The following is a 14,645-nucleotide window of genomic DNA, read 5'->3' as shown; positions in this document are numbered from 1 at the left end:
TTTTAGCTGTATCATAAAGAAAGAAAATGTTTTCTTTGCGTAATTGAATTTTGGTAAATGTATGCCGAATTTTGATTGTCTGTTTGATTATTTTAATTAATTCAATTTTTGGAAAATTTTCATTTTTCGAAATGATCACCCGTCATATTACAATAATACTTTCTCTGTTTTATGTGATCGGGAACCCTCGGGTTTCTACCAGTTAGAAAATTGGAATTTTCCTATCCAACTCTTCCAGACAGAAATTTTGTTTTTAATCGTTCAGAGCACGAGCTGTTTTTGTATGTTAGGTTCATGAATTAATGTTATTTGTAACACATTTTTATTTATGTACCAAAAAAAGAGATAATTATATATATAACATAAGTATCGTGTATTTATGACGAAACTGATTAAGACTAGATATAATGCAATGTCTAATAAAAAAAACAACACTACAGGCTGGTGAACATAATCAGAATACTAAATCGATATAATTATCGTTTTATTACAAAATGCACACACTAGAAGTAAAAAGAGCAAAACATTTGATATGACTTTAAATAGGGAAAAAATACCAAAATACGTATGAAATCGAAAATATTTCTTTTTACATTTTCATGATATGTTTATATTTTAATATATGTTGATTGAATTTCCAAGCCTTTGTATTTTCAGCAAGACGAATTGATTGGTCCCCAACCATGGTTTTCTCCTCTACTTATTCTGATATGCACGAAGAATTGTAATGCACCATACCACATTTATCCTTTATATTGGTCACCCCCTTTAATATTCATTTATATAATTGATCATTTGTATTTAATTTTATTAGAAAAACCAAATACAGACCTTTTGATATGCTTATTGTTTTTCTTCATTTTTTTGTAAGAACTGTAAACTTTTTGAATATCATTTTTTTTAAGTTCGTTAAAAATACATCGGGAAGATGATATTTTCTTATTTTAATGTTGTTCAAGGCTTAAACAGCTAAATTATAGTTTTGTTTTCACTTTTAACTATCGAATCTATTTGGTTTCATGGAGTAGGATGACTGTTTAGAATGAAGAGAGCCTAAAATAATGCTAATACGATGGAAAGGGTCGTTAGTAATTGTGAGTCGGTGTATTGCTTCAAGTTTACTAGGTTCAAATGTAAGACATACTAACAACTAACTCGCTGTGACCTACCCTTCATATTTCCGCTGACTATGATGTTACCTAATTAGAAAGCCACTGATTGTCCTATATCCCTACTAGAATGATGTTATAAGCAAATAGGGACGCTGGCCGCTAGGCTCCTACTTTGTCTACAAAACACTCAACAACAAAAACTTTTTGGCACTTTTTATTTTTTTGTATTTTTGTGTATTTTTTAATTTTGTTATGTATAAATCTATGTACAGAAGGCATATAAATGATAACTTTGTAGTAATTGCTAACCAGTAGTCCATAATCATTACGAAGAGTATCATTTATAACGTTGTGTCCGATGTAAAAGCTTCTCTGAAGTCCATTACACTTTGACAACAAGAGTCACTTTCTCTTTTAATAACGATGGGGATAATAAAATAGGAACGTACGCCTGGAAGAAAAATTAATCAAGGTCAGGATATAATGTAGATGCACNGATAATAAAATAGGAAGGTACGCCTGGAAGAAAAATTAATCAAGGTCAGGATATAATGTAGATGAACTATCAGGTTCCTGTGTCCAAGGTGTCCATGTGCTGCTGACCGGAAAAGCGTTATCTCTAATATTTCGTGCCTGATCATGAAGAGACATATTAGATGTATCAAGTGATATAAGATACCTATGCGACCCTGAACTGCTCAGTAAAGGGTCGTTTGTGTTCACTGGTGATACCGTTGATGTCGTAACCGTCGTTTGTGTTGATATAACAGACGTTGTACACACTGGCTGTGAGCGTAAATGTGTCGTCGCAGCGGTGGTATAACTAGCATCAAACGATATCACTGGAGACTGACCAACGGGTCTTGGCGATGTAGCCGACCTTAACACCTGACTCTGAGTAGGCTGTACTGGCGACGCAGTCGATTGTATCACCGGAGACTGTGTGGTAGGTATTGGCGACGCGAATGTGAGTGTCATTGGATTCTGACTCGAAGGTAATGTTGTTGGCATTACTTGGTTATGTATGATATGTAATGGTGACGCAGTTCTTTGCATTACTGCATTAGGAATGGTAGGTATCGAAGAAGCTGTTGTTTGCATCATTCTATTCTGAATGGTTGTCGGCATCACATATAACGGTGGGTAAGGTATTGCCGACGCGGTCGTTTGTATCATTAAAGACGGTACAGTAGTCCCGGTTGCTTGCTTCCCTGCATTCTGTGAACTGTTTTGAGAGGTTTTCGCCTTTTTATTGTTGTCACGTGGTCCCGGACTCGAACCTTGCCTCTGTGTACAAATCATAGTTTTTAATTTAGCTATTATGATTAAAAAAATGAAGTGTTTTGTAATATTGCTGAAACAATACGGATTAATGAATCATAATTAATTACTTATCATTTATTATGTAAATTGCCTATTAACACACAATGGATAAGTGTATTTAAAACCACTCCTTATATTATTTACAAGAAAAAAAGACAACTACACTGTCAAATAATACCAAAGACTATCATATGTAACATGTTTTCAGAACGGGATTGAAATCAACATTGTGTAATGATGCGTAAGACGTTTAAACGTGTTACTTCATATATTTTACATACCAATTCAATATAATTTTAATTTACGTCGTTAAGTTATTTGAGTGCACTTTGTTTATGTGTGTTACTGTTGTAAGGTGTGACCTGTTGTCTTTGCTGTAGAAAATTTCACTTAATGTTTATTTTTAACGGTCACACAAATCATTTTTTTTGTCTACAACCTGTAAGTTATTATTCAGGGAGTCTGGGTGTAAGTTATACGCATGTGATCTATGAGTTAAAAAGGACGTATATGAGCGAGTATTTATTTCTTGACCATATTTAACGATTCTTAGACAAGGTAATATTCCGTAAAAGAATGTTACGTTACAAATGTTATCGTGAATAAAGCGGTACCTTGACATTCATGATGAACATTACCCATGTTTGCACAATTGGAAAACAAATATTCCTCTAAATTATGGAAGTAAAACTTCTTAGGCATATTCTTCAGCTCAGAAAAGCGATTAAGGTTATAATAATCCTTATTTTTAAACATGATTGTTTCAACCGTTTTTGCAGATTTTAACTCTAAATATAAACAGCTTTGCTGTTTAATTTGTAACTTATATTCAATTGATCAAAAGTAAAAATGAGAGAGACCGTGTGCTTGTATTTGCTATATTTTATCTTTATTGACTTTTTCGTTGTTGCATATCATTTGTTAATATTGAATATTATAAACTTTTAAAGCAACAGTAAATGGTCTACAGTTTAAACAAATTGCGACACAATGATAATTTTTGTGATTTATCTAGCGTAAATAAAGCATCAATATTGGCAATTCGTGAAGCGAAAAAAATACAGATTTTTTAAATGGCCGCCACATTTGTAATTTTTCATATCAAGCATCTAGTTTTTGACGCATTTTTAAATGCAAGTTTGCTTTTAAAAATGATCGTTTAACACGGTAACTTAACGCTTATTTTATTGTAGACATTTTTTACCTGGATATATGTACATGCACCGGTGCTAGTAATGCACACACAATAATGAAATAACACAAAAGTGTTTTTTGTTAAACTTATTACACATATCTTGCAGTAGGAGCTCACCTTTGTTCTTGTTGATTTATGTTCCAAGCACTCCCTAGCTACAGTAAGGGCGACTTCCTTTTTAATAGCAAAAATAAACAAACAAATATGTCTTTTTTATAACTCAAAAATACAATATGTCGAAATCACTATCGTAGGAAAATATATTTATAGATTCCAACGCTGTTTTTTGTGTTTTAAGGTTTCCACTGTTTCAATTGTCATTCTATTTTGTCCTAAATTACAAAAATCTTCCTCATTTCTTTTCCTTTTTTTTGTTATGTCACTATTTGTTTTATGAGAGGAACGATTACGAGGATATCGCTAAATGCCTACTTACCGCATCTAATGACTCCATAGAGCGGAACGACTTTAACTTCTTTAGAAAATCTGGCCGTTGTCCAGTTCTACATTTCTTTGAAATGAAATATTTGAAAGGTCTGTTATTTTTATCAACAAACATAAGCTTTAACCAGAGCGGTCACTGGAAAGATGTATTTAGACGAATAACGCAATTAAGAGGGGAAAAAAAACTTTATTTTTCATAAATTTCATAACGTTAAGATACATATGATCAAACCCAGTTCATGCCCATCCACCTGCTTACCCGCTAGTTAAGTTTCCCAATGGAATATTAAAGTAAAAGTGGAATGTTGTCACTGTACATACAAACTGCAGTATTAGCCTGCGACAAACCAATTAACTATAGTTATCTCATCTGGCTTACAAATGAACTTAACAATTATATCCTTAGTTACAGCGTAAATATATAGTTTTCCTCTGACCTTTAACTAGGCTACACTATCATTCTTTCCCTATCAACTGAACTAACGTTATAACATTTGACATGCAGCTTAACTTTGTGCTAAAGATATTAAACATTTTTGATTGTCATCTAAAAACACAGAACTGAAGTTAAATATTGGCATTGACTCCATTACGTATATATATGTTACTTTTTATTTTTAAGGTATCCTTATATATGTGAAAAATGTTTTTAAAACAAGGCTTTGTTTCTTATAAAGTTTCAAAATAGACACACCGTATCAAAAAAAATATAGGTGTACCATACAACTGTTTCGTCTGTTTAGTACTCATCGGTGATCCTAAATACCTAATAAAAAGTGAAATCCAAATTGGTCTAAAGTTCTATTGAAACAGATAGGGAAGGGCATGACACCTCTTGATTATATCATTTTTAATAATTGAAGGAGTGCTAAATAACTTTAAATGAATGATAAGAAAAGTGAACACATTAATCATTTTTTTTTATTATACATATCGAGATTACGACACACCTACAGGACTAAGAAATCAATCACCAGGGACTGCCACTTTTGACCTTAAAAAATAAATGTAAGATACACACATGTGATTGCTCCTATACTATTCAGTCATTGAAAGGTACCTTCCATGGTATATATATATATATATATATATATATATAAATGAGGTTCCCCTATTTATAGTATAGGTTAACTGTAACCAATAATAATTGCGTATGTGACGGCTTTCATAAGGTATGAAGTTTTCGACCTTAAACAACTTAACCTTTACAACGATATACTAAACTGACTAATTACAAAATATATTGTATAGGAAACAAGTGCTTTACCCATCACATTTACCAAATAGTTTCTACTCATCATCGTTATTTGTCTTGTATAACCATTTGCCAAGCACACCAAAACATTAACGAATTCCATTAATGTTCTGGGTTCAGGTGATTTATTTTCCGTAGATAAAATCAGACAGATGATTTGTCTGAAGGATAAATAAGATAAAGAACTTCCAATTTTTTAAGCATCTAGGGAAAACTAAATTATAAACAATACGTACCTTTTCAAGGTCGTCGTATACACTAGGGAGTCGGTTACATTCCAGACCAGAGGACATTTCCACTAAGGTAAATCCATAGGAACGCAATCTTTCTTGAAATATTTCCTTCATCAAAGGATATTCCAAACATGTCAGATCAAGTTTCATGAGTTCGCGGAGGCTATGACATTGGTTTATGATGTCTAAGTTACTGCTTTCTAATGCCATCATTTCGACACGAAACGCTTTTTTTTCACTTGTTGATAAGACTTTATCTATGCCTTTTTTATGAAGGCACGATATAGCTGCGAAAAGCATTGACCATTTCTCTGCTGTTGTCAGATTCATGTTTGGATTGACAAAACAAATGTCTTTAGGCCAAAATGTCGGCCGCTCCTTCCAGCTTATTTTTGTAGTTTTACATCCTATTTTATTATCGCCGTTATCGGAGGTTGCGTTATATTGCAACTTCCCAATAAGAAAACATGTAATGTTACGTAATGATGAGTCCACTGTAGCGGCAACCCCAGTCGCCATCTTGACTCACAAAAAGTTTTGCTTTGTAGTGCTCAAAGCTGATAGCAAAGATCAAAGTCGCCGTCAATAGAACGCTGTGAAGTGTCGTGACGCCCGAAATCGTTATCTGCCTGCTGTCTACATCATTGTATCTTTTGATATGTAATGATGTCCCCGGGGGGATCTGCAACGTTAAAAAAGAACTTAACATTCATGTGTGCAATGTTTAGAATCGTCATTCAATTAATCGGTTTTATGCAATTTCGTTCCCAGATATTATAAAAAAACTTCCGTATAGACGTCTACATTTTAGATGGTATTTTATCGCATTCATATGACTGTTGCATCAACCTAGAAGTTACCAAATGCAAAACGTTAAAAAAAAAAAATCAAATGTATATTTTGCAGCAGATTTTTCCTTTCTTCAGATATCAGGTCAAGAACATTGCGTGTTCCAAACAACAGAGAAGAACGTAACATTCCGGAGTTTCCTTGGTATTGTGCCTTGATGAAATCAAAACTTTTAAAATCGGCCATGTGTTCCAGAGCGTGTTTAAGAAGACATATTTACCTTTAAATCAAACACTCTTGGGACTCTTCGTCGTAAAAGATTACAGTAACGACTTTCGCCCATATACGTTCCCTGATAATATAAAAGTGTATATTACTTCGGTTTAGACATTTTAGATGATGTTTTATCGCATCCATATGACTGTTACATCCACCTAGAAATCACTATATGCAAAACGTTAACAGATAACTTAAAATATGTTTGTATCAGTAGATATTTCCTTTCCTCGAAAAAGCAAGACATGAACATTGCATTTACCAAACATCAGAAAAAACCACGATTCCGGATTTTCTTCAGCATTGTGTTGAATACGTTTTGATGAAATCAATATATTTCAACCACATGTATAAGACGTGTTTAAGAAGACATATTCATCTTTAAATCAAACACTCTCGGGAATCTTCGTAAAAAATTACAGTAACGATTTTCGTCCATTTTCTAAAATCGGTGAAATAAAGGATTTTCGAGATTCTGTGTCTATGCATTCCTGCAGACTGTTCTGTATTATATACTTAAAAATTAAAAAACGGGTATAAATACGAATGAACTTCGATGGTATTTGTCAGTACCAATAACCATATAATAAAATGTCCTGATTTTTTTTCAAAAGAGAGACTGCTCAACACAATTTTGCTTCCGTAAAAGATATTACACATTGGAAAATATTGTCAATAGAAATTCCCCTTTCCGTGTCATTAGTAAGGAATTTATTTTTTCCCTCATTCTAACTCGAACATTAGTTTTGAAACAATCATTATCAGCACAAATGTTCTAAGGCCAAAAGGTTGTTTTAATTGCCATAACACTTCGTTGTTACCTTTTGAACACTCATCCTCGGAATTCTGACTAGATGATTTTGGTCTATTCCGCAACAACATGTAATTGAAATCTGTTGATGTGTTTGGTACTTGTTTTTGTCCTCCTGTGATATAATAAAAATATACATCAATGAGTTTATGTTGTGTAAACAAACTCGTCAATTATCTTTTATAATTTTTACAATAGACTTAAGACATTACTGTTTTATTTTCATTGGCTACTTAAACTTAATTTAATTTATATCATACCTTCAACAAGTATAGTCACACTTTTACGAAGTAACAAAACAGTTACATGTACATATACATCATTGTTACGATTTGTTCCATGTTATTACGTTGTTGAGATGTTATGCTATTGGTTAGAGGCTCTAATATAAGTGTGATTGCATAATGCATTGCTAATTGCAAATTGTAACTCCTAATGTACTTTTATTTTCAGTAATATTCAACAATCCAATACGGCGTATAATATAAAGTATATTATTGCGTCTGATCAACATTATGGCGTTATAATCTCTCCAGCAACACACACAATCTCAATGGTAATTTCAGAAACAAAACAGTCCACGATTCCGCCAAAATGTACGATGTGGCGGAGATATCATATGATTCGTAAAACAGATATGATATGTTTTTGTTTTTGACTATTTTGTGTCTTTTTTAACAAATTAAAATTGTTGCATTCCCGAAATCGGAGCATAGCGTGTACATATTTTTAAAATTTTAATAAGATATGTTCTTCTCTCGTTATTCATAATAAATTGTACTTCAGGGGTTTCTTTCATAATTTGACTTTAAACCCAAATGAGAACCAATTACTATTGTCTATTTTCATATTTCAGACATACTAATAGTGTCAATTTCCTTTCCCGTATAATGGTTGAGAGATTACAAACACTTAAAACGTGTTTAGCATTGTCATAATAAAACAATTAGTATTGTTTTACCTCGAAGTGAACGTTTGACAAAATATGTTTGCGTTAATTCCGTACAAATATTATCTACTTGACACGTTGCTCTTATTTTATAACAATTCCTCGTTACCTCATTCTCCTGTAGCAAAGGCGGCATCCTCATTCCGCCAAGTATCCTTTTGTTCTTGCAATCAAAAAAAAAAAAAAAGTTAAAATGAATTGTAACAACCTTTAGGTTATGTCTTTCAATAATAAATACTACATTATGAAGTTAAAATTCCAATAAGCATATACGATATTTATAATCTTTTTCAATGTTTAGAAGAAAAAAAAAAGAAAAAAAAAAGTGTATTATTTTCATTGGCTTCTTGAACCTAATTAAATGTATATCATACCTTCAACAAATAAAGTCCAACTTGTGCAAAGTGTTGATACTTAATACATTGTTGAGATGTTTTGTTTTTTGTTAGAGGCTCTAATATAAGTGTGAATGAGTACTTCATTGCTTATTGCAAATCGTTTTTACCTCTTGAACAATCATCTTCAGAATTCTGACTAATTGACTGTTGTCTGTTCCGCAACAAGATGCCATTGGAATCTGTTGATGTGTTTGGTGTGTTTGGTACTTGAGTTTGATATCCTGAGATATAATAAAAATATACAAAATTATTTTGACGAGAAAGTTACTTTACATTAAATTTTAACACAATGCAGGTTATGTCTTTTACTTAAAGTTGCTACATTATGAATTTTGAAGTTTCAATAAACATATACGATATTCATGATGTTTTTCATTTTTACAATAGACTTAAGACCTATTTGTGTTATGTTCATTGGCGTCTTAAACTTAATCAAATATATATCATACCTTCAACAAATATAGTCACACCTTCACGAAGTGTCCATTGTTATTACGTTCTTGAGTTCTTATGCTATTGATAAGAGGCTATAATATAAGTGTGATTGCATAATTCATTGCTAATTGTAAATTGCAACTCCTTTTGTAATTTTGTTTTCAGTAATATTCAACAATCCTATACGGCGTATAATATAAAGTATATTATTGCGTCTGATCAACATTATGGCGTTATAATCTCTCCAGCAACACACACAATCTCAATGGTAATTTCAGAAACAAAACAGTCCACGATTCCGCCAAAATGTACGATGTGGCGGAGATATCATATGATTCGTAAAACAGATATGATATGTTTTTGTTTTTGACTATTTTGTGTCTTTTTTAACAAATTAAAATTGTTGCATTCCCGAAATCGGAGCATAGCGTGTACATATTTTTAAAATTTTAATAAGATATGTTCTTCTCTCGTTATTCATAATAAATTGTACTTCAGGGGTTTCTTTCATAATTTGACTTTAAACCCAAATGAGAACCAATTACTATTGTCTATTTTCATATTTCAGACATACTAATAGTGTCAATTTCCTTTCCCGTATAATGGTTGAGAGATTACAAACACTTAAAACGTGTTTAGCATTGTCATAATAAAACAATTAGTATTGTTTTACCTCGAAGTGAACGTTTGACAAAATATGTTTGCGTTAATTCCGTACAAATATTATCTACTTGACACGTTGCTCTTATTTTATAACAATTCCTCGTTACCTCATTCTCCTGTAGCAAAGGCGGCATCCTCATTCCGCCAAGTATCCTTTTGTTCTTGAAATCAAAAAAAAAAAAAGTTAAAATGAATTGTAACAACCTTTAGGTTATGTCTTTCAATAATAAATACTACATTATGAAGTTAAAATTCCAATAAGCATATACGATATTTATAATCTTTTTCAATGTTTAGAAGAAAAAAAAAAGAAAAAAAAAAGTGTATTATTTTCATTGGCTTCTTGAACCTAATTAAATGTATATCATACCTTCAACAAATAAAGTCCAACTTGTGCAAAGTGTTGATACTTAATACATTGTTGAGATGTTTTGTTTTTTGTTAGAGGCTCTAATATAAGTGTGAATGAGTACTTCATTGCTTATTGCAAATCGTTTTTACCTCTTGAACAATCATCTTCAGAATTCTGACTAATTGACTGTTGTCTGTTCCGCAACAAGATGCCATTGGAATCTGTTGATGTGTTTGGTGTGTTTGGTACTTGAGTTTGATATCCTGAGATATAATAAAAATATACAAAATTATTTTGACGAGAAAGTTACTTTACATTAAATTTTAACACAATGCAGGTTATGTCTTTTACTTAAAGTTGCTACATTATGAATTTTGAAGTTTCAATAAACATATACGATATTCATGATGTTTTTCATTTTTACAATAGACTTAAGACCTATTTGTGTTATGTTCATTGGCGTCTTAAACTTAATCAAATATATATCATACCTTCAACAAATATAGTCACACCTTCACGAAGTGTCCATTGTTATTACGTTCTTGAGTTCTTATGCTATTGATAAGAGGCTATAATATAAGTGTGATTGCATAATTCATTGCTAATTGTAAATTGCAACTCCTTTTGTAATTTTGTTTTCAGTAATATTCAACAATCCTATACGGCGTATAATATAAAGTATATTATTGCGTCTGATCAACATTATGGCGTTATAATCTCTCCAGCAACACACACAATCTCAATGGTAATTTCAGAAACAAAACAGTCCACGATTCCGCCAAAATGTACGATGTGGCGGAGATATCATATGATTCGTAAAACAGATATGATATGTTTTTGTTTTTGACTATTTTGTGTCTTTTTTAACAAATTAAAATTGTTGCATTCCCGAAATCGGAGCATAGCGTGTACATATTTTTAAAATTTTAATAAGATATGTTCTTCTCTCGTTATTCATAATAAATTGTACTTCAGGGGTTTCTTTCATAATTTGACTTTAAACCCAAATGAGAACCAATTACTATTGTCTATTTTCATATTTCAGACATACTAATAGTGTCAATTTCCTTTCCCGTATAATGGTTGAGAGATTACAAACACTTAAAACGTGTTTAGCATTGTCATAATAAAACAATTAGTATTGTTTTACCTCGAAGTGAACGTTTGACAAAATATGTTTGCGTTAATTCCGTACAAATATTATCTACTTGACACGTTGCTCTTATTTTATAACAATTCCTCGTTACCTCATTCTCCTGTAGCAAAGGCGGCATCCTCATTCCGCCAAGTATCCTTTTGTTCTTGAAATCAAAAAAAAAAAAAGTTAAAATGAATTGTAACAACCTTTAGGTTATGTCTTTCAATAATAAATACTACATTATGAAGTTAAAATTCCAATAAGCATATACGATATTTATAATCTTTTTCAATGTTTAGAAGAAAAAAAAAAGAAAAAAAAAAGTGTATTATTTTCATTGGCTTCTTGAACCTAATTAAATGTATATCATACCTTCAACAAATAAAGTCCAACTTGTGCAAAGTGTTGATACTTAATACATTGTTGAGATGTTTTGTTTTTTGTTAGAGGCTCTAATATAAGTGTGAATGAGTACTTCATTGCTTATTGCAAATCGTTTTTACCTCTTGAACAATCATCTTCAGAATTCTGACTAATTGACTGTTGTCTGTTCCGCAACAAGATGCCATTGGAATCTGTTGATGTGTTTGGTGTGTTTGGTACTTGAGTTTGATATCCTGAGATATAATAAAAATATACAAAATTATTTTGACGAGAAAGTTACTTTACATTAAATTTTAACACAATGCAGGTTATGTCTTTTACTTAAAGTTGCTACATTATGAATTTTGAAGTTTCAATAAACATATACGATATTCATGATGTTTTTCATTTTTACAATAGACTTAAGACCTATTTGTGTTATGTTCATTGGCGTCTTAAACTTAATCAAATATATATCATACCTTCAACAAATATAGTCACACCTTCACGAAGTGTCCATTGTTATTACGTTCTTGAGTTCTTATGCTATTGATAAGAGGCTATAATATAAGTGTGATTGCATAATTCATTGCTAATTGTAAATTGCAACTCCTTTTGTAATTTTGTTTTCAGTAATATTCAACAATCCTATACGGCGTATAATATAAAGTATATTATTGCGTCTGATCAACATTATGGCGTTATAATCTCTCCAGCAACACACACAATCTCAATGGTAATTTCAGAAACAAAACAGTCCACGATTCCGCCAAAATGTACGATGTGGCGGAGATATCATATGATTCGTAAAACAGATATGATATGTTTTTGTTTTTGACTATTTTGTGTCTTTTTTAACAAATTAAAATTGTTGCATTCCCGAAATCGGAGCATAGCGTGTACATATTTTTAAAATTTTAATAAGATATGTTCTTCTCTCGTTATTCATAATAAATTGTACTTCAGGGGTTTCTTTCATAATTTGACTTTAAACCCAAATGAGAACCAATTACTATTGTCTATTTTCATATTTCAGACATACTAATAGTGTCAATTTCCTTTCCCGTATAATGGTTGAGAGATTACAAACACTTAAAACGTGTTTAGCATTGTCATAATAAAACAATTAGTATTGTTTTACCTCGAAGTGAACGTTTGACAAAATATGTTTGCGTTAATTCCGTACAAATATTATCTACTTGACACGTTGCTCTTATTTTATAACAATTCCTCGTTACCTCATTCTCCTGTAGCAAAGGCGGCATCCTCATTCCGCCAAGTATCCTTTTGTTCTTGAAATCAAAAAAAAAAAAAGTTAAAATGAATTGTAACAACCTTTAGGTTATGTCTTTCAATAATAAATACTACATTATGAAGTTAAAATTCCAATAAGCATATACGATATTTATAATCTTTTTCAATGTTTAGAAGAAAAAAAAAAGAAAAAAAAAAGTGTATTATTTTCATTGGCTTCTTGAACCTAATTAAATGTATATCATACCTTCAACAAATAAAGTCCAACTTGTGCAAAGTGTTGATACTTAATACATTGTTGAGATGTTTTGTTTTTTGTTAGAGGCTCTAATATAAGTGTGAATGAGTACTTCATTGCTTATTGCAAATCGTTTTTACCTCTTGAACAATCATCTTCAGAATTCTGACTAATTGACTGTTGTCTGTTCCGCAACAAGATGCCATTGGAATCTGTTGATGTGTTTGGTGTGTTTGGTACTTGAGTTTGATATCCTGAGATATAATAAAAATATACAAAATTATTTTGACGAGAAAGTTACTTTACATTAAATTTTAACACAATGCAGGTTATGTCTTTTACTTAAAGTTGCTACATTATGAATTTTGAAGTTTCAATAAACATATACGATATTCATGATGTTTTTCATTTTTACAATAGACTTAAGACCTATTTGTGTTATGTTCATTGGCGTCTTAAACTTAATCAAATATATATCATACCTTCAACAAATATAGTCACACCTTCACGAAGTGTCCATTGTTATTACGTTCTTGAGTTCTTATGCTATTGATAAGAGGCTATAATATAAGTGTGATTGCATAATTCATTGCTAATTGTAAATTGCAACTCCTTTTGTAATTTTGTTTTCAGTAATATTCAACAATCCTATACGGCGTATAATATAAATAATCTAGTTGCGTCTAATAAAACATAATGACGTTAGAACCTGTTCAACACACATACATTCTCAATCGTATTTTCAGGAGCAAACAGAGTTCCGCAATTCCGCCAAAATGTATGATGTGGCGGAGATATCATATGATTCGTTAAACAGATATAATATATATATTTTTTTGACAATTTTCTATCTTTTCCAACAAATTACATTATTGCGATCTCCAAATCGTATCAGAACGTGTTTATATTTTCTGATTAATCAATTATATGTTTCTCTCGTTTGTTTCGAAATAATATTTTCTACTGGGGTTTCTTTCATTAATTGACTTTTAATGTATGAGAACAATTTAATACTTTCTATGTCAATGGTCCAGACATATTGAAAGTGCCTATTTTCTTTTTCGTATATTTTTATGAGAATACAAAAATACTTAAAATGTGTATCGCATTGTAATAAAGAAACATTCATAATAGTTTTATCTCTAAGTGACTGTCAGATAAAATATTTCTATGTTAATTTCTTACAAATACCCTCTGTTTGACATGTAGTTTTTTTTTATAAAACTTCCTCGTTACCAGTATAAACATCACCAAACATATACAATGACAGCCGGTGCCCCTCCCACTTCTCTACAATTGTCATAGGGCAGAGTGCTGTTGGTGCGACGATGCGAATCGAGAACCGTAAACTCAAACAGGAACCGAACTATAATCTTATCTCAAAATGCAATTTTGTATGATTTGTATTTCTTAAAAT

The 14,645-nt window shown here is 31.3% G+C and overlaps 1 protein-coding gene across 5 annotated transcripts in view; it reads right to left on the bottom strand.

The window, feature by feature from the left end:
• Window positions 1-1,312: 1,312 nt before the first annotated feature.
• The window catches only part of LOC110447798 (uncharacterized threonine-rich GPI-anchored glycoprotein PJ4664.02-like), a 30,707-nt gene continuing 17,374 nt past the window's right edge, over window positions 1,313-14,645 (bottom strand). For 3 of the 5 annotated variants that reach the window (XM_021493719.1, XM_021493722.1, XM_021493721.1), the window contains 14 exons: window positions 13,369-13,482; window positions 12,975-13,028; window positions 11,877-11,990; window positions 11,483-11,536; window positions 10,385-10,498; window positions 9,991-10,044; window positions 8,893-9,006; window positions 8,497-8,550; window positions 7,449-7,553; window positions 6,632-6,703; window positions 5,566-6,244; window positions 4,067-4,141; window positions 3,748-3,804; window positions 2,253-2,399 (listed from right to left, as the gene is read on the bottom strand). In XM_021493719.1, the coding sequence (XP_021349394.1) occupies window positions 6,038-6,244; window positions 6,632-6,703; window positions 7,449-7,553; window positions 8,497-8,550; window positions 8,893-9,006; window positions 9,991-10,044; window positions 10,385-10,498; window positions 11,483-11,536; window positions 11,877-11,990; window positions 12,975-13,028; window positions 13,369-13,482 (1,056 nt within the window). In that variant the 3' untranslated portion in view covers window positions 2,253-2,399; window positions 3,748-3,804; window positions 4,067-4,141; window positions 5,566-6,037. The other 2 variants (XM_021493724.1, XM_021493723.1) reach the window with 2 other exon arrangements.

This window comes from Mizuhopecten yessoensis, unplaced genomic scaffold (assembly GCF_002113885.1).
Source record: "Mizuhopecten yessoensis strain PY_sf001 unplaced genomic scaffold, ASM211388v2 scaffold3621, whole genome shotgun sequence".
Lineage (NCBI taxonomy): Eukaryota > Metazoa > Mollusca > Bivalvia > Pectinida > Pectinidae > Mizuhopecten > Mizuhopecten yessoensis.
Note: the sequence above shows the minus strand (reverse complement) of the source record. Positions and strands in the feature narration are given on the sequence as shown.